The following is a 20,269-nucleotide window of genomic DNA, read 5'->3' as shown; positions in this document are numbered from 1 at the left end:
ATGTATAAAGCATTTACGTCATAGCAGTGCTCTGCTAAATGTTAGCTTTTATTTTTATTAATAAGGAGTACAGAAGGGAGTTTTGGGTAGAGATCATTTAAGCAAAAGCAGGATGTTAGGAGAGAAAAGGCCAAGGTATACTGGATTTGGTGGGTCAGATAGAATTAGTCAAGTACTTTGAGCAGAGCTATGTGAACCAAAGGGGTATTCTGTGAAGGCACATCTGTTTGCAGGGTTGATGAACTGGCCTGGAGAGACCAAAGACAGCAAAGAGCCTCTGAAGTTTGAGTTGCAATAGGGGTGAAGGGATCCAGAATACACTACTAATGTAGAGGGTTTTTCCCTGAACTCCCCTTCTCTGCCTCCCAAAATAATCAAGAGTCCTAAATCTCCCCAGGAATTTCACCATAAGGGAGGACTGACTGCTATCACCAGGGACTAGAGGGGCACTGCTGGGATAGGAAATCACCTAAACATATTTTCACAAAACTATCATATTTCCCATCTATTCTTCTAAGGGCTCTCTTTCCTCAAAAGTCATTTGTTTCACCCCCAGATTCTAATCACCTCTTTGAGTCACATTTTGCTTTGAATTCTCTAAGATGGGAATAAAAATCTGTTTTCTCTCAGTGATCTGTCTTTTGTCAGTTTAATTTCCAGGCCCCAATATTCAGAACCTAATTAAGCAGAGGGAACGGTCCCTGTGACAAGTATCTGATTGATGGCAAAGGGAGTGGTGATATAGATGAAGCCCTGGCCGTGTGGCTCAGCTGGTTGCAGTGCAGTCCATGCCATAGAGCAAAAGGCTGTGGAGTTTGATCCCGGTCTGGGGCATGTCGTCGGTCAGGAGACGATTGATGTTTCTCTCCCTCTCTCTGAAATCAATAAACATACCTTAAGGTGAGGGTATTTAAAAAATACTCATTTGGTGGCTACAGTGAGCTAACCCACATTAAAAAAAAAATGAAAACAAGCTTCAGTGATGTCTTTGTGTGTGTGTGTGGGGGGTTATCACAAACTAAGGTTTTCAGACCAGTAGAGTAAAAATTTAGGGGTTCATTGTGGGAAATAGAATGCAACCATTCCACTTGTCACATGTGACTTTAGAGATAGAAACCCTTAACCCTTAATTCCCAGGGGTGTTTACTGGGAATTCAGTTATTGATAACTATTGGATGTCATAGCCTTCTTAGTTCTGGGTTGACCAATTTCCTGCCTGCTTCATTAGGTCTCCCAGTGTTTGGGTATATGAGTATTTTCATCCTGAAATACATATTATTTCATAACAAGCGACTTCTAATAGCTTTTTATTTATTGATTTTGAGAGGAATGGAGACAGAAGTATGTTCCTGTTTTTTCCTTTTTATTATAAGATCTTTCATTACAAAAATCATAAGCATGTACTTAAAAAATTTTTTGTATTATTCAAGCACAGTTGTCTCCACTTTCCCTTTACCATCCACCCTCTCCCTACCCACAGCCCACCTCCCATCCCCAATCCTATGCCCCTTAGGCTTTGTCAGTGGGTCCTTTATATGTTGCTCTTATTTATGAATTCATTGGCTGATTTTTGTATGTGCCCAGTGGAGCTAGCAACCTTGGCATATAGCGATGCTCTAACCAACCGAGTTACTATGCCAGGGCCAATTTCCTTCTTGCAGTTAATTGTGCATCTAAGCAGGTTGTGTTATCTGTGGGATTTTTTTAAAAAAAATTTATTCATTGACTTAGAGACAGGAACATCTTGTATGCATTTATTTATTCATTTATTAGTTGCTTCTTGTATGCACATGACCATGGATCAGACCCACAATCAATCGGAAGGACGCTCTAACCAAATGAGCTAACCCAGAGAGACTAAGAGGCCGGGGAAAAAAATTAAGTGGGTGTTCCTGACCGAGTCACCCCGCCCCATGCTGGTAGCTCCACCCCCAGCGCCGTGCGGTTCCTGCCACACTCAACATGGCGGCGGCGAGGTCCATGGTTGCGGTCTGCGCAGGCGCTTGAGCTGGTCACACCTGAGGCGTGCCACTCTAGTCATGACGGATCCCCGGCAGGACCGGGGCAGCGGGGCTCCTGAAACGTGCGGTCTGGAGCAGATTTTGGAGGCGTTGAAGCTGCTGCTGAGCCCGGGAGGTGAGAAGACAGACCTCCGCGCTGGGCTGCACCCGGGACTCAGGGCCGCCAGTCTTCCACGGCTGCCCTGGATCCTACACGGTGCGCTCCCGGGCCTCGCGGGTCCTCCGACCTGGCGGCCGCCCGGGCCCTGGGGGCTTTGGGCATTGTCCAGCACTATGGTTGAGGAAACCCAGGCTTAAAGAGGCATGAGATTTGTTGAATATTGATGCTAACTAGGGTCTCTTGAGCGCTTACCTTTTGCCGGGCACTGTGTAAGTGCCTTGGTACGTGGTTTCATTCCGTCTCTACTGCAGCGCTCAAGGCTGGACTGCAGGACAGCTTCAGAGTTGGTAGGCGCTCATGACGATGAGGTGAAGTCCCAACCTCTTGAGGGCGCAGGATCTAATGTGGATGCTGGAAATTTTTACAAAATGTAGAGGAGTCCCAAAAAGGCAACCAGTGACTTTTGAGCTGGGTATGGAGGTAGTATTTAGTGATTTACAGTCTGGGACGGATTTACAGTCGCTTTTAATCTTTCGTGGTGACAAGATCTTCCCAATTTAGAATCTTAAGATACCTTGGGAGTGCGTTACCCTGGCGCTCACCTTTGACAGCCGCAGACACTGAAGTCTCACTGAAGACCTAAGTAACCTGCCCGAAGATCATGATAGGTCCAGATAGGGCGCGGACCTAGAATCGAGGTCTACCGAAACCCCTTCTCAGACCAAAGCAAATTATTCCGTGTGGATCCTCAGGTGCTATCTGGAAACTTGAGAAAGGAAACAGTTGGAGTGGCTTTTTGAGGGGAAGGGGCTTAGTTAGGGTGAGCAAGGTAAGGTACATGAAGCAGCATGAGTTGATGTTCCAAGTCTCAAATTTGAGACACCCAGCCTCCTCAGTCCCCCCCCCTGCCCCCCACGCAAACTGAAAACTCTCACATACCTGGGGAAAGTGAAAATAAGTTATTAATAATAGTAACTGAGTGCCTATCAATCAATTGATACTTCATTGATTGAAGTATCAATCCCTGTACTGTGATGTTATCATTCAATGCTCATAACAATCACATGAGCTAGGTATTACTTGTATTCCATTTTACAGATGTTGGAACCAAGGCTCAGGTACATTGGAAACTGCTCATTGTCAGTTTAGTGAGTGGCCAAGCAGGGATTTGAATTCAGGAGGGTTCCCCAGTAGTGTGACAACTGTACTATGTCGCCTCGACAAAGAAACAGCAAAATAGAGTTTTAACTTGCTAATTGAGAGGACATTGTCTGGCAACTGCGACTATCTCAAATATGACTGAGAGCAAAATAAGCAAAAAATTGGAAGTAATTATCACAAAGCACCTGTACTTCATTTATAGAAGGCCTCTAAATCTTGAAGAGTATGTGCTGGAATTACATACATGAACTCAAAGTCCAACCATTCCTATTTGAAAAAGAGTAAGTTTTTAGTATGGTTAAATGATATTATTTTACACATGAAGCTGCCTGCTGTTTTCTTCGATCATATCAGGTGCTGAGGGGATGAAACTGCAATACTCGTAATACTGTGCATTGCGAGTATTTACATGTCCCTGATGATGGACAGAGGGAGTGGAGGAGACAGGATGAAAGTATTGGTTAAAATTGCAGCTCCCTGAATTAAACCTTTTTTGATCCATAACTGTCTACTTTTTAAAAAATATTTTACTTATTTATCTTTAGAGGGGAAGGGAAGGAGAGAAGGAGAGAAATATCAATGTATGGTTGCCTCTCGTGAGTCCCCTGCTGGGAACTGGCTTGCAACCCAGGCATATGGCCTGACTGGGAATCGAACCGCGATCCTGTGGTTTACAGGACCGCGCTCAACCCACTGAGCTACACCAGTCAGGTGTAAACTGCCTACTTTTGAGGTAATATGTACTGAGAATTAACCGCGTATAGTATTTATCCTCAGTGCTGCTGGAAATACAAAAATGTGTAACAACTCGTGCTTTTGAGCTTCTCATCTGTTTGAGGAGGTGGTACTATACATATATATAAACCAAAGATAGTGAACACGGCAGGATAATGAACACTAGTGGTGGGTGGATGGCACAGCTAACAACAGGGTGAGGCTGTGGAGGCCACAGGGGGAGGAGAAGTGAGTCTGGGTGAGAATTCACGTTTGGGCCACCGGAAGTCCTGCTGCCTTAGGCATTTCTTTTCCCCTGCTTTCCATTTCCATTTTCTAGCATGGGGCAGGTAAGAGTATCTCCACCTTCATTTTTAGGAATCGTGTATAAGCAGAATTTGAAAGGGGTTTATTAATTTTAGTGTTTTGTTTGTTAAAAAGGGGGGCCAGTGAATGCATGAATGTAGATGCACTGGACTGTTGTCATTAATTGAGTTACAGCGGGGAGAAGGGGCTGAAAATGTCAGTGATGTGTAAGTAACGAAGCCGTATCCCACTCATTCTTGCATGCCACGTTGTTTTGTACTCGGAACTTAATAAAAAGTACCACACAAATAGTGAAGTGTGCTTTTAAATGTCACAAAGCCTAGATATTTAAATTAGTGATTGGAGAGAATAGATAATGCTCTTCATGAGGGTGCCATTTCAACTTTAAAAATTATTTAATTTGAAGAAATAAACACATAAAGCAAATTACAGTACAGTTGTTACTCAGATAAATGGCCAAATTTGGGAAACATTGTTTTAAGGCAGCAGATCTCAATTTTTTTGGTTTCAGCATTCTTTTACATTCTTAAAAATTGCTGAGGACTTAAAAGAGATTTTCTGTGGGTTATGTGTACCAATATTTACTATGTGAGAAATTAAGACCTTAAGAAAAACCTTTTTACACTTATTTAAAAATAACATTAATAAACCTATGACATGTTAACATAATGCCATTTTTAATGAAAACTATATTTTTCAAAATAAAATAACTTAGTGGGAAGAGTGGCATTGTTTTACATTTTTGTAAGTTTCATTAATATCTGGCTTAGTAGAAGACAGCTATATTTTTATATTTCTTTCTCCAGTCTGTCACGATAGGTTGTTCTGATTGAAATAGATGAAGAAAATCTAGACTCACATAGTTATGTAGTTGGAAGAGGAAAGGGATTTCAATCCCTTTTCAGATAATTGTGTTCTTCTATAAGAATTTCTTAAAAGTTAGTTGCCCTGTGGAACCTGAACTCAGTGACTTTTTTATACTTGGTACTTTCATGAGAAAATGAGAGCATAAAAGGCAGGTAATGCCTTATTATTAATATGAAAATAGTTTTGACTATTAGACTTGCAGACTACCTGAGAGATTCTTGGGAAGCCCCCTCGAAACCCCCTCCCTCTACCACACTTTGAAAACTGCTGCTTTAAGGGAATGCCTTTATTTTCAAGATTTTATTTTTTATCACCAGTAGAGGGCAGAAGAGTGCTTTATTAAAGGGCTCCTGATAAATAGCTTTTGTTTTAAATCACTTTCTTTGTGTCCCTTGTTTGGGTTCAAAGATTTTATAAAGTCACAAGAAGTCACTTACAGGTTGTTTAGTGATCTGAATGGGTAGCAGCAACCAGCTTCCAGAGCACGTATTTCCTTTTTAGGAGTCTTTAGCCAGAGGAACCACATTTCATGCCAGTGAGTCAGAACACGCCCTGGACGGCCCCAGAGAAGTACTGAAAAATTCTCCTGATTCTTATTATTTTAAAAGAACAATGTTATTATACCTTTTTATTTTTATAAAGTAGTTTATGTTCCTTAGAGTAGATCTTAAAAACAGAGAAGCTAAAAGAAGAAAATTGAAATGTCCTCAATTCCACCATCTCGAGGTTGCATTTTGGGAAATACTATTTTCTTTTTGACAGGGTCTCATATACCACCCACTATTTGATAACCTTAAAATAATCTTTGTTTTAGTATAGAAACTATACATATGTACTGTAGATTTTTTTAAAAATATAATGAGGCCAAAAAGAAAAATCCCTGTCTCCTCACTGTTTTCTCTCTCTCAGTAGATAATTTATTTTAGTTTTAATTTGTTCTTCCACTCCTTTTTTGAAAATAAAAGCAAATAATATGTTTCATATCACCTTCCATGCTTACACAAAAGGTGGCATACTATATAAATTTTTCTACACTTTAGTTTCAATTTTAACTTATAGATTTTAGAGAGGTGGGGAGAGAGAAAGAAAGACATTGATTTGTTGTTCCACTTACTGATGCATTCACTGGGTGATTCTTGTATGTTCCCTGACTGGGAATGGAATCCACAATCTTGGTGTATGGGGATGACTCCAACCAACCGAACTACCTGGCCAGGGCTACTTTTAAATTTTATTGTATTATTAATTAATTTTTTCTGTTTTGAAGTCTTTTTTAAATTACATTTTATCGATTATGCTATTACAGTTCTCCTGACTCTTCCCCAATTTCCCTCTTCCACCCAGTGCCCCCCACTCCCTCAGGCAATCCCCCCACCATTGTTCATGTCCTTGGGTCATGCTTTTAAGTTCTTTGGCTATTCCATTTCCTATACTGTACTTTACATCCCCAAGGCTATTTTGTAATCTACCTTGTACTTCTTAATCCCTTCACATTTTCACCCATTCTCCCCCTCTGCCTTCCCATCTGGCAACCTTCTGGGAACTAACTTCTTTTGCTTTTAAGAGTCTCTTTATCTTTAACCTTTGGCCTTTTAATTATGCTGTATCTTGGAGTGGGCCTCTTTGCATCCATCGTAATTGGGACTCTGCACTTCCTAGATTACTTCCTTCACCAAATTAGGGAAGTTTTCTTTCACTATTTTTTCAGATAGATTTTTAATTTCTTGCTCTTTCTCTTCTCCTTCTGGCACCCCTATGATGTGAATATTGGATCTCTTAGAGTTGTCCCAGAGGTTGCTTACATGATCCTCATTTTTTGCATTCTTTTCTCTTGTTCAGATTGGTTGTTTTTTTGTTTTTGTTTTTTTGCTTCTTTATGTTCCAAATCATTGATTTGATTCTCAGCTTCATCCCCTCTACTGTTGTTTCCTTGTAAATTATTCTTTATTTCAACTAATGTATCTTTTGTTTCCGACTGGGTCTTTTTATACTGTTGTGGTCCTCACTAAGTTCCTTGAGCATCCTTATAAACAGTGTTTTGAACTCTGTATCTGATAGATTGCTCATCTCCATTTCATTTAGCTCTTTTTCTGGAATTTTGGTCTGTCCTTTCATTTCAGCCATGTTTCTTTGTCTCCTCCTATTGGCAGTTTCCCTGTGTTTGTTTCTATGTATTAGGTAGAGTGGCTGTGACTCCGTGTCTTGGTAGTGAGGCCTAATGTAGTAGGTGTCCTGTAGGGTCCAGTGGCACAGCCTCCCTTATCACCCAAGCTGGATACTCAGCGTGCACCCTTTGTGTGGGCTGAGTACACCCTCCTCTTATAGTTGAGCCTTGGTTTCTGTTGGCAGATCAATGGGAGGGATTTACCCAGGCCAGTCAGCTGCACAGTTTGGCTGTGATCAGTGACCACTGACCTCTACTCTGTGGAGGATCAGCTCTGCAGGGACAGAGTGGTGGTGCTCTGATGTGGTCTGTAGCTATCCACTGGGTGCGTTGGCCCTGGCGTTTCCCAGGTGGTGCAGGCCAGGGTTAGCTCCTACCTGTGTTTTGCCTGGGGCATCCTGCCTGAGCTATAAAGCAAGCTGAGAAGATTGCTTCTTGTGCTACTTGGAGATTCTTAGGTGGAGCCAAGTTGTGAATCTAATCTGGCTTTGTTAGAGCTCTCTGAAGTCAGCTGTTGCTTGTTTGATAGGATTTAGGAGCCAAGACCAGCCTTTCTTATGGAAAAGCAGCTTGGGTGGGCCTGTAAGTTGGGTCCGCTGGAGCCTCTGTGGTCCAAGGTGAGTCACACAGTGTTAGCCGGGGTGATGGAGGCTCAGAAAAGGCACCAGTCTAGTGGCTTTGGGGGCGGGGGGGGGGGTGCTCAGCAAAGGGACAATGGCCTCTGCTCTCCCAGATGCCAGACACTTCAGTCTCTCCCTACATAGCACTAGGGCCCTTCAAGCTGCCACCCTGGTGCTGGAGCTCAGAGGGAGCGAGTCTGAGTCGGTGGATCCATGTGTGGGTTCCCCAAGAGGAATCGCTCCAGCAGCCTCCTCCACCGACTCAATCCTCACTGGTTTTTCCAGCCAGAAGTTGTGGGGATTAATCATCCTGGAACTGGAACCCTGAACTGGGGGGCCTGGTGTGGGACTGGGACTCCTTGCTGCTGGAAAATCCCTCCTGAATTTTTACCCCTGTGGGTGTGAGGGTAGCCCGTTCTGTGTCTGTGCCCCTCCTGCCGGTGTGGATGGAGGCAGTTTCCTCGGTTCCGTGGTTGTCAGATGTCCATTCAACTCAATTTCTGATGTTCCTGAGTGATGGTTGTTCTATAATTTTTAAAAAAGACTTTATGTATTTACTTTTAGAAGGAGGAAGGGAGGGAGAAAGAGAGGGAGAAAAATATCAGTGTGTGGTTTCCTCTCACGTGTCCCCCCAACCAGAGACCTGGCCTGCAACCCAGGCAAGTGCCTTGACTGGGAATAGAACAAGTGACCCTTTGGCTCACAGGTCTGCGCTCAGTCCACTGAGCCACACCAGCCAGGGCTCAGTCAGTTTTCTATTGATAGACATTTGGGTTGTTTCAGGTCTTTTGTTAATACAAGAAGCACTACAATCTACGATGAATACCTTGCGTATATGTCATTTTTGCCTGTGTATTTATAGGATAGGTTTCTAAAAATGTAATTGCTTGGCCAAAGGTTAAATGCCTATGTAATTTTGCTAGATACTGCCAAATCTCTGTCCTTAGGGAGGTGCCATTTTAGTTCCTACCAGAAATGTATGAATAGTGTGTGTTTCTTCCAAACCTTGCCACTTGATGTGTTGCATGTTAGCAGGTTGGTAGATGGAAAGTGCTATTTTAGTACCGTTTTTTAAATTTACCTTTCTTTTAGGAGCAAAGTTAATTGCTATCATGTTTAAAATTCATTTTTTTCTGTGAACTTCATATCTTTTGCCTACATAGTATTTTGTATTCTTCGTTCACTTTAGAATATATTTAATGAAAATGTCATCAAATCATGTTCAATATAATTTAATGGCTGCACTGAGAACAGTTTGAATGAATCTTCAATGGTAAATGTTCAGCTTTCTAAGTTTCTGTTCTAGCTACAATTGAAGCCCAGTAAGGGGACTAAGATGTGGCCTCTGCCTTCAGAACACCAATAGAGTCCTGGCTGATGTGGCTCAGTGGATGGAGTGCTAGCCTGTGAACCAAGGGGTCACTGGTTTGATTCCCAGTAGAGGTGCCTGCCTGGGTTGCGAGCCAGGTCCCCAGTGGGGAGCATGTGAGAGGCACCCACACATTAATGTTTTTCTCCCTTTCTTTCCACCTCCCTTCCCCTCTGTCTAAAATAAAATAAAATCTTGAAAAAAAAGGACACAAGTGGAATAGAAACAAGCTAGATGAAGTGTACCATGTTAGGGACTCTATTCTGACTACATCGAAGTGCTATGGGGAGGGAGGAAATGTGTTTGAATTCTGCCTGGGTTGGGGTGGCACAATTAGGGAGGTTTTCCAGAGGCCATGTCCTCTGGGCCAGGGCTCAGGGGGAACTGGAGTGGGCAAGGCATTCCCACTGAGGAAGTGCGGTTCATTTTCCATGTATATTTTTCTCTCTCTTTTTTTCTTGAAAGGATCAGGCTCAAGTTCACTACAGATCACAAAACATGATGTCTTGTTGGCTACTTTAAAATCTAACCTGTCTGCTTTGGAGGACAAATTTCTGAAGGAGCCTCACTGGAAGGAACTGAAACTGCTAAGAGGGGAAATCGCCAGCGCGGCAGAATGGCCACAGAGCTCTGTGGATGTCACCTGGACTTTCACCTCTCAGGCCTTACTGTTGCTCCTGTGCTTGAAGGAAACCATGCTGTGCCTCGCAGCCGATTTCCGTCCAGGCAAAGCCGACCCCCGGACTCCAGAAGCCGCCCCTGCCCTGAGCCCAGATACACTCAGTATCTCACAGCAGAAGACCATCCAGTCAGTTTTACAGTTTGTAGTCACCTTGGGGGTCTGTCCTTACCTCATGCCTGGTGTTGGAGTCCCTTTGAGATGCAGGACTGAGTTTGGGGCTGTTGTTCAAGACGTGGTGTGTCTCGATGCGGCCCCCGGTGCCACCCAGAGACTGTATGCCAGCTGCAGGGTCCTCCTAGATGTTGCTCAGCACGCCTTTCTGGGGAGCCTGATTTTCTGCCGCCATTTCGGGGATATTGCTGCTGGTCTGTGCCAGCTGGGATTCTGCCCAACTAAGAGAAAACCGCTAAAATCCAAGGAAGAGGTAAAATATATGTTGAGAGAGAGGCTGTGAATATGTTTGTGGGAGTCTGTGTGAATATGTATATATGTTTGTGTGTGGTCATTTTGAAAGATAATTTTTAAGTTTTTTGGAAAGAGACTGATGGAAAGATCTAGAATTCCTATTGAATGTCAAAACATATCCAGTAGCTAACTGAATCTTTTTGGGGGGTCAGAGCTTTCACTTATTAGATGTTAGCCCTTTGCACACCTGGAGAGGCCACTTCACCTGTCCCTTCTCGTCATCGTATGGAACAGCTATCGCAGGCTATTTCTTTGAGCCTCCGTTTCCTTTTTAAAAAAATTATTGTATTGTTCTTATTTCTTTCTTTTTGGAGAGAGGGGGAGGGAGGAAGAAAGAGAGGGAGAGAAACATCGATGTGAGAGAGAAATACTGATTGGTTGCCTCTTGCATGCACCTGACCAGGGACTGAACTTGCAATCCATGCATGCACCCTGACTGGGAATTGACCTGGTGACCTTTGGCTTTGCAGGATGATGCCCAACCAACTGAGCCACACCAAGGCCGTTTCCTTTTTTATAAAGTTGTATATAATACTTGCCTTGGAAGGCTGTTGTGAGGATTTAGGTTAATGTGTGTAAAGTACCTAGCCCAATCCCCAATAGTGGCTCATCAAAAAGCAATTCCTACTAATACTACTAGTAAACTATCCATGCCTTCTTCATTAAAATTCTTGGTAGGATTAAATGAGATAAAGTAGGTAAAGCACCCGGTACACTGCATAATTCAGTTGATGTTCATTGTCATCATTAGACATTAGGGGCATGTGCCTGTGTTGCTGACAGTAGGAGAGGTTTTGAGTATCTGGACTGTGAAGGTGCTGTGGAAGTTACAGAAGCATAGGACACAGTCCTCTTCTCAGACAGTTCCTGCATTAACTGGGGAGACAAGACACACAAGTCTAACATTGCAGTGACCTCTGCTCCCCCATGAGAGGCCCTCCCACATCGGCTTGGGACCTGGCCTGAAGAAGCTGTTACTTTGTGGCTGTGGCAAGGGTCAGGGCAGCTCGTTCACTGGGTAGTTCCTCAGCCACTGCAGCCAGACTTCACAATGCCCACCCTCCTCGTTTCCTTGTCACCTTTCCGTCATCTTCCAACTCCTTTTCTTCCTTCCTTCCTTCCTTCCTTCCTTCCTTCCTTCCTTCCTTCCTTCCGAGAGGGAAGGAAGGAAGGAAGGAGAGAGGGAGAGAAATATCAATATATGGTTGCCTCTCATGCATTCCCTGCTGGGAACTAGCCTGCAACCCAGGCATGTGCCCTGGCTGGAATCAAACTGCAATCCTTTGGTTCAGTGGCTCGTGCTCAATCCACTGAGCTACTCCAGCCAGGGCCCAACTCCTTTTCTGTTTGTTCCCTTTGCTATTCTCTTTCCTGCCTGTGCTCACAGACATTAACCTAAAAGCTTCTATCACTTGAGCAGTGATGGGAATGCATGAGCTCCCCCAGATCCCCCAGCGCTTTTATGTGATGTGGAGTGGAGCACTGCGCTCTTTACGACAGGGCGTGAGTCCTGACAGTTCTGTCTACTCCAGCTGCGTGCACTTCCTGATACAGGGGCATCTGGTCCACAGGCTTCATTACTGTCCTGGGGCTAGGCAGTGCCCAGGGATCTCGGGCAGGAGGGGGAAAAGGGAAACACACAAGAAGGGCCAAATGGGGAGGTGGGAGAAGACACTGGCAGAAGGGGAAACCTGAAGCTGGACAAGCCCCAGCTCTAGCCAGACCTGTTTGCTAAACAAATGGTGGTACCCTGGCTGCTTGCTGTACCCTGGTTATTTTGGCACTTACCAAGTAGGGACTGCACTGTTGAGGCCCAACGGGGCCCCGTAAATAGCACCCCTCTTTGCTGCCCAAGTTCTGAATTAATTAAAAGACATTTAACAGTGTAAGAGAGATGAAAATTCAAAATGTCACCTCTATTACTCATAAGTATAAACTTGGAGGATATTGCTTCTAGATGGAGACACATGGGCTTCCCAACGGTGGATCCCAGAGTTAGACACACTTACTACTCCCTCCCCAACCCCCGTTTTGAGGAGGGCTGCAAAACTGCAGCACCTCTGCCCTGTGGCATGGGAGAGGCCTCTGTGAAGCCCAGGTCAGGGAAGAGCAGAACAGAACGTGCACTTGCTCTGAAGACCTGGGAGAGGAGTGAGCTGAGCTGTGCGTGCCAAAGCCAGGCAGGCGGTTTACTCCACCCTCGCCATTAGGGTGGGTCAGTAAGACCCCCTGTGCAGAGGTGAGTGAGGCGATGGAGAGAGGGCCGGCTGTGTTTCAGTGTTACTGCTTCCTCTGGGGGAAGGAAGCCAAGGAGCCGGCCTCCCTCTCCCTTCGCAGGAGTCTTAGTTACCTTCTGTGCCTGCCTGGTTTGCATTGCGCTAAAGCCAAGTGCATGTTTCTTTCAGGTGATAACGGAAGAGGAAAGAGCCGTGTCTAGGAAGGCCCTGAGAGACATCTTGGACCAAGTGTATCAACCATTAGCAGTTCGAGAGTTGCTTATCCTCCAGGGAGGGCCCCCCCAGGTAGGTGTGCAGGCTGGGGGCGCTTGTGGGTGAGTCATTAGGGATGATGTGCAGTGTGCTGTCTTCTCCTGGGAAATCCAGTAATCTAGGCAAATCCTCTTTCGTCTTTTGCATCATTAAATGGTATTTGTAAAACTAAATTTGACTGATTCTTAGGATAACTTAAAAGGATTTTTCCTTTAATGGAATGATGGACACTATTCCCAAGAATATGGCAGTTTTATTTGAAATATATTTTATTCCTATTGAAACTAGATACTTTTTTAAAGATTTATTCTTTTATTTTTCAAGAGAAGTGGGGAGGGAGAGAGAAAAAGAGGGAGAGAAACGTTGATGTGCAAGAGATACATCTATCGGTTGCTTCTTGCAGTTCCCTTACTGGGAATCTGGCCCACAGTCCAGGCATGTGCCTTGACTGGGAACTGAACCTGTGACCTCCCACTTTGCAGGCCAGCGCTCAATCCACTGAGCTACACCAGCCAGGGTCTAGATATTTTTAAACTAAAATTTGGCTGTTTGATAATACATTTTTGGGGCAGAACTATTTGGACATCTTATTCTTTGAATGGAGTATCTGAAGTCAAGAAATTAAAATAAGAGCTATTATTAGGACTATTTTTAGCTCCTTTGAAAACCATAAAAGTGTATATTCTACTAGGCATAAGATAGTTTCTTTTTTTTCCTTAAAAGTAATTATTTATCTGAAATGACTGAATTTGAGGATGTAGATGGCAATTATCTATTTGCTTTTAGGACCTAAATTTTAGTTATGAATCTCCATGAGTAAAACATTAAGGGGGCCAAAGGAATTGGCTGTAGGCCAGGAACAAGGACCAGCTGAAGGTGGCAACAGTGATATCTCCCAGTTGAAGTCATTTTCATCTCATTCTTAGAACAGTACTAGGCACCCCTCCCCCACCCCCCAACATTGGGCTCCTCTGGCATCACACTGTGCTTCTCTGAATGAATGAGTCCACGGTTTGCCAGATTAAACCAAATGCATTATGATGACAGTGTGGTAAAAAGCAGAGACTCTGGAGTTAGGCACATTGGGATTCAACCCCTGTATGTAGCTGTATGAATTAGTGGATCTAATTTCCATCCCTCAGTTTCCTTACCCATAAAATGGGCATGGAAACAGTTGAGATTATGTGAGGGGTTCTTAGCACAGTGCTGGTTACATGATAATTCTCAATAAATGGTAATTATTGCTCCTCCTCAAATAAAAGAGAGAGGACAGGTTAGTTAGGATTAAATGTTTCTATCACCAGCTTTGGGGCTCACATTGTTAAATGCAGTGATTGACAGCAAAATGGTTAATATTTGTGCTCAAAATAAGGGACATCAAATCTGTTCATGGAGCTCCACGGGGTTATCAAAAAGGAGCCCTTGAAGAAACCCAGCTCTTTGTTGAAATTCCTGCATCGCCAGGAATCCCAGTAGTTCAGACCACGGAGGCAAGGCCTGCATGCCCTCTCCCCGTCAAGGGCTGCCCTCCCGGCCGGCCGTGAGCGGTGTTCACGGGGCTCCTTTGGAAGCCGGATTCAGCTGGAAGGATTGCATTCGGAGACTGGTCACATTAACCTTGTGTTCCCCAAAGCTGGATTTTATTCGCTGATGCGTTTGTCTGTTTCTGGGTTTGAAACTTCACTGGCTATTTCACTTGAAGTTTCACTGTATTTTTACTTGCTTAAAAGTGATACTGAAGAAGGTTTTGAAATGAGAGTCCTTTCTTTTTTAAAAGGAAAAAATGTTGCTCTTTTGAAGCCGGTATAGGATATTGTTCCTTGTCAGTCTGTCTCTGTAGATGTACATTTTAATGATCTCTACACATCCTAACTATTTCACTGGCATTCAGTTCATACCTTTCCCTTCCTTTTTCAGTCCAGCACAGATATGAAGACACCAGTTAGGGGTCGGGCCCCGGCTTGGCTCCGGCGTCTCTGTGGGCAGCTGCTTTCTGAAAGGCTGATGAGACCCAGTGGTGTTCAGGCAGTGGTCCGGGGCATTCTGGAAGGAGCAGGTGGTAAGCAATAAAACGTTTGTTGCTTTGGTGTATCCATTTTCCTTCAAGTCAGAGTGATCTATTGGTCTTCCACATTTGCCTTTAAAACCTGGTTGAGACTATACTGTGTCTTTGTGGAGATTAAGGAGGTTAGGCTTGGAAGTTAAACCTTAGTGAATTCCTTTTCCAAAGAAACTGGTTTTCTTGCCATTTTTCTAAAACAGTCTTGATACACTACTCACAGTGTTGAATTAATTGTCAGCTTCTTCAAATGATTTATAAGAAGAAACCATTGCACAGAAAGTTTAAGTAAAACCCTGAAGACAACGTGAAATTCTCAGTGGAAAGGGGGCTGTGTAGCAGGTGCCAAGAGAACTTCGCCTCAGGGCTTCAACCACAAAACAGCCGTCTTGAAGCTGGACATTCCTCAGAGATGCGTTGGGATGAAGTTTTAGATTCATTTCCACAATTATATTCTCCCTTTTTTTGTAATATTTTATTTATTAATTTTTTTAGAGAGACGGGGAAGGGAGGGAGAAAGAGAGGGAGAGAGATATCAATGTGCAGTTGCCTCGTGCTTGTCCACTACTAGGGACCCAGCCTGCAACCCAGGCGTGTGCCCTGACTGGGAATCGAACTGGGGACCCTTTACTTTGGAGGCCGACACTCAATCCACTGAGCCACACCAGCCAGGGCTCCACAGTTATATACTGTAGGTCCTCATTAATAGAAAAAAGTTAATTATGTTAAGCACGGTAGTATTTTCATTTATATCTTTTTTATTTTTTTACACAAAAGTGTACATGCTCATAGTAAAGAGTTTAATAGTTTGACAAGGCTGGTAGAGAAAGACAGTGGTCCTTTCACGAGTCTGCTCTGTTTCCCACCTCCAGAAGCAACCACTCTGAACTCTTGTAGAGAGTTTTTCTGATATTTACTTCTGTATTTCTAAGTACAATGCCTACGTAGCACCTGCATCACTTTTTAGTCTTAGGAATCATCTATTAACTTCTCACCGTGTGTAGAAAAGGATTTTGTTCGCTTTCACAACCCTGCCGTCATTCCCCCATGCATGCTCTCCATCTCCTTGATAGCCGTGTCCTAACTGGGTTAGATCAGTACTCAGTGTTCGTAGTCTTCTGATGATGTAATTATTTTTTTACAGCTAAGCTAGTATATTATGACTCCTTTTTTTTGTCCAACTTTTGTACTTCTTGGGGTTAATAGCTAGTCTATTTTGTTTTTTATATTAGTCTATTTTGTTTTTTATGTAGTCATCACTAATCTGTTTTCAAACTCCCCCCCCCCGGTTGTTCGATACATTCAGATACTCCAGGTGTTCTGTCAGTTTCATCTTCTTGGACACTGCTCTCCAGTCCTCTCCAGTCCAGACTAGGTGCCTTCTGCTGGCTGTCATCCTAGGCTCTCCCTTCACCTTTATCTTGGTGATTCTTTTGCCTCTTTTTGGTGTTCATCTCCTTATTTCTTGTATCCTCTGCATATTCTACCAAGTTACCACAAACTTAGTAGCTTTTGTTGGAAAATGACATTTAAACTGAACCCAGAGGGGTTGAGTTGGGATTTACCAGTTGATGAGTGAGGGGAGACTATTGTGGGCATGTGCGAAGGAACATGGGAAAGAGCCCAGTGTTTTGAGGAAGTTTCAGGGAGGACAGAGAGTGGTGTGACGGGGAGGGGGCAGTGGCCACATCATGGGGGCCTGTGCACCCAGGTCAGTGTTTCAGACTTGATTCCGAGGGCGGTGAGAAACCACTGGAAACTTTTTAAGTAGGAGAGATACATGCTGAAGCCTGCATTTTAGAGATATCTGTCTGGATGGTTTATGAAGAACGGGCTGGGTAAGAGCAGGAGCAGGGGCGTCAGTTAAGAGGCAGTGGTTAGAGAGATTGCTGTGGCTCAGTCAGCGGTGGCTGTGGAAATGGAGATGCTTGAGGAGAGAGGACAGAGGAGGATCAATCTTGACTTCCCACTTCCCATCCTACAGGCAAAGATGAGGCCAGTGTGCTTGGCAGACTGGTAGGTTTGACCCAGTGTTGCCTGCCCAGTTCTGCCTGCAGAGGCTTCTAGGGCCAGTGCAGTGGAGGATTATCCGTTACCTGTGAGAAGTCAAGCCGCTCTGTTCTGGGATGCAGTGTCTTGGAATCAGTTTGATCCCCTTGACCTGGCCTTTTTTCCTTTTTGAGAATTTTTATAAGAGTTTATTTGAGCCAAACTGAGGATGTGTGCCAGGGAGCAAGATCTCAAATGCTCCTTGATCCTGTCTTTTAAGCCTTATTACTGTGGGTCTAGAGCAGCCTTGAGTCTAAGGTAATTTGGCTGCACTATTAAGGCAATAGCCTTCTGAGATTCTACTTGATGCCCTGTGTATTAGGAAGCCTTCCCTGCTCACTGGCGGGAACACAAACTATTCTCAGCCCTGTGCCAACTCTGGGGATTGTTCCCCTTATTCCATTCCAGTCGTTCTTGCCCCAGCCTTTGGCTTTTTTTCTCACACATGTGATTATATCATGCACATAAAAAGAAATAATACTGTTAGTAGTAATAAAAACTGAGAAGAATCTAGTATAGAAAGTCTCTGAATAATGTTAGTTCATTCAATGCTGTTTTATTATAATGTTGATGAGATGCCCTAGTAACTGAACTAATTGTTTATATCAATTAGTCTACACTAAAACTGGTCTCATTACACATCATTTCGCTTAAAGTTGCACAACCTATTGAAGACATTAAATGAGAACATACTATTCAGTCATATGAATAATATTTCAGTAAGTGCCATTTTTTTCTCTGAACTTCTCCGAATCCAACATCGAAAGAAAAGTGCAGGGGGTAGATTATCTTGTAGAAGGAATGAACAACTTTCAGTAGAGAAAAGACACCCTCTGCCCTAAATTTTAAGTACCTTTATGGGAGGCTGCTATGAGTTTTTGACATCTCCATCCATCACTGACAGCGGGAGCGGCTGGTGGGAGTGACGCAGAGGCGACGGCTGCTGACTGGAAGAAGTGCGACCTGATTGCAAAGATTCTGGCCTCTTGTCCCCAGCAGTCTCTTTCCCCAGAGGATTACTACAGGGATGTCTGCCCCCAGGTAAACCGTTTTGTTGCTTTATTTTATTTTTTTATTTTTTAAAATATATTTTATTGATTATATCATTACAGTTGTTCTGTTCCCTCCTTCATTCCCCCCCACCCTGCACACCCTTTAGTTTATGACCACATGTCTCAAGTTCTTTAGATTCTATATTTCCCCTACTATTCTTGCCCTCCCCCTATCTATTTTTTACCTACCATCTATGCTACTTATTTTCTGTATCTTCTCCCTTCTCCTCCTCCCACTCCCCTGTTGCTAACCCTCCATGTGTTCTTCATTTCTATGGTTCTGTTCCTGATCTAGCTGTCCTCTTGGTTTGCTTTTGTTTTGGTGTGGTTGTTGATAACTGTGAGTTTGCTGTCCTTTCACTGTTCATATTTTCTATCTTCTTTTTCTTAGATAAGTCCCTTTAACATTTCATATAATAAGGGCTTGGTGATGATGAACTCCTTGAATTTGACCTTACCTGAGAAGCACTTTATCTGCCCTTCCATTCTAAATGAAAGCTTTGCCGGATAGAGGAATCTTGGATGTAGGTCTTTGGATTTCATGACTTGGAATACTTCCTTCCAGCTCCTTCTTGCCTGTAAGGTCTCTTTTGAGAAATCCGCTGACAGTCTGATGGGAACTCCTTTGTAGGTGACTGTCCCCTTATCTCTTGCTGCTTCTAGGATTCTCTCCTTCATTTTCATCTTGCCTAATATAATGATGATGTGCCTTCGTGTGTTCCTTCTTGGGTCCAACTTCTTTGGGACTCTCTGAGCTTCCTGGATTTCCTGGAAGTCTGTTTCTTTTGCCAGACTGGGGAAGTTCTCCTGTATTTTTTGTTCAAATAAATTTTCCACCCGTGGCTGTTTTTTTCCCCTTCTGGTACCCCTATAATCCGGATGTTGGAACGTTTAAAGATGTCCTGGAGGTTCCTAAGCCTCTCCTCATTTTTTTTAATTCTTGTAACTTCACTTTTTTCTGTTTGGGCATTTATTTCTTCCTTCTGGTTCACCCCCTTGATTTGAGTCCCAGTTTCCTTTCCATCACTATTGGTTCCCTGTGCATTTTGCTTCATTTCACTTAGTGTGGCCTTAATTTTTTCATCTAATTCATGACTATAATCAACCAGTTCTGTGAGCATCCTGATCACTAGTGTTTTGAACTGTGCATCTGATGGGTTGGCTATCTCTTGGTCACTTAGAAGTATTGGCTCTGGAGCTTTGAGCTGTTCTTCTTGAGCCATAGTGTTTTGGTCTGTTCGCACCTGTTATGTATGAGGGGCGGAGTCTTAGATGTTCACCAGGGCGAGGCAACCCAGGTAGCTGGGTTGTGACGCTGTATGTGGGGCTGGGGTCAGAGAGGGGCAATGGCAGTTTTTTCTGCCCTTTCTCGGATTTCGGTCCTCTCTGCCACTTCTCGCAAGAAAATTGGGCCCTTCAGGTGCTAGTTCCCGGATGTGTGGGCTTGTGCACCCTCCAGGACCCTGTGGGTCTCTCCAACGAATTCTCTGTGGGCCTTGGAGCCTCTCCCAGCACCTTGACCCCCAAAAGTTTTTCCAATTGATGCTTTTAGGCTTTGTTTCCTGGTGCTGGGGACCTGGTTTGTGAGGTCTGCCTCACTGCTCGCTCCTTGGTTTATCTGCGCCAATGTGTGACCACAGTCAGCCAGCTGCCTTGTGCCCTCACTGGGTCCACCCGTTGCCACCCCACACCTGGGATCTGCCAACTGCCGCCTGCGTGCTTGGGTTGGTCTGGATGCTTTTTCCTGCTGTGACCCCTGTCCACTGGCCACCGACTCTGCCCCTATTACTGGTCTGGATGAATGGTTTGTTGTTGTCAGACTTTGGTACAGTTCAATTTTCTCTCTGTTTTGGTTGTGTTCTGGTTTTTAAATCTTTGTTGTTCATAAACTTGGTTGTGCGAAGAGGTACATTGTTTCCACCTACGCCTCCATCTTGGCCGGAAGTCTGTTTGTTTCTTTTGAACCGTTGAGGATTATCTGCTTATTTACAGAAAAAGAACTTTCAATGTTCCTCTAACATTGAGGTAAAAGCAATATAATATATATTTTTTAATTTAGTTTTAGAGAGCAGGGAAGGGAGGGAGAAAGAGATGGAGAGAAACATCAATGTGTGGTTGCTTCTCGCATGC

General features: G+C 43.9%; 1 protein-coding gene across 1 annotated transcript in view; it reads left to right on the top strand.

Annotated features, from left to right (window-relative positions):
* Window positions 1–1,877: 1,877 nt before the first annotated feature.
* The window catches only part of TANGO6 (transport and golgi organization 6 homolog), a 142,575-nt gene continuing 124,183 nt past the window's right edge, over window positions 1,878–20,269 (top strand). The window contains exons 1-5 of the mRNA XM_037041409.1: window positions 1,878–2,136; window positions 9,809–10,449; window positions 12,896–13,012; window positions 14,897–15,038; window positions 17,992–18,128. Coding sequence (XP_036897304.1) covers window positions 1,914–2,136; window positions 9,809–10,449; window positions 12,896–13,012; window positions 14,897–15,038; window positions 17,992–18,128 — 1,260 coding nt within the window. The 5' untranslated portion in view covers window positions 1,878–1,913. The remainder of the gene's footprint in view (window positions 2,137–9,808; window positions 10,450–12,895; window positions 13,013–14,896; window positions 15,039–17,991; window positions 18,129–20,269) is intronic.

The sequence above is a fragment of the Sturnira hondurensis genome, unplaced genomic scaffold (genome assembly GCF_014824575.4).
Source record: "Sturnira hondurensis isolate 20B ecotype Veracruz unplaced genomic scaffold, ASM1482457v3 Scaffold0003090, whole genome shotgun sequence".
Taxonomy (NCBI): Eukaryota; Metazoa; Chordata; class Mammalia; order Chiroptera; family Phyllostomidae; genus Sturnira; species Sturnira hondurensis.
The sequence above is the reverse complement of the archived record's forward strand: the minus strand, read 5'-3'. Positions and strand labels throughout refer to the sequence as shown.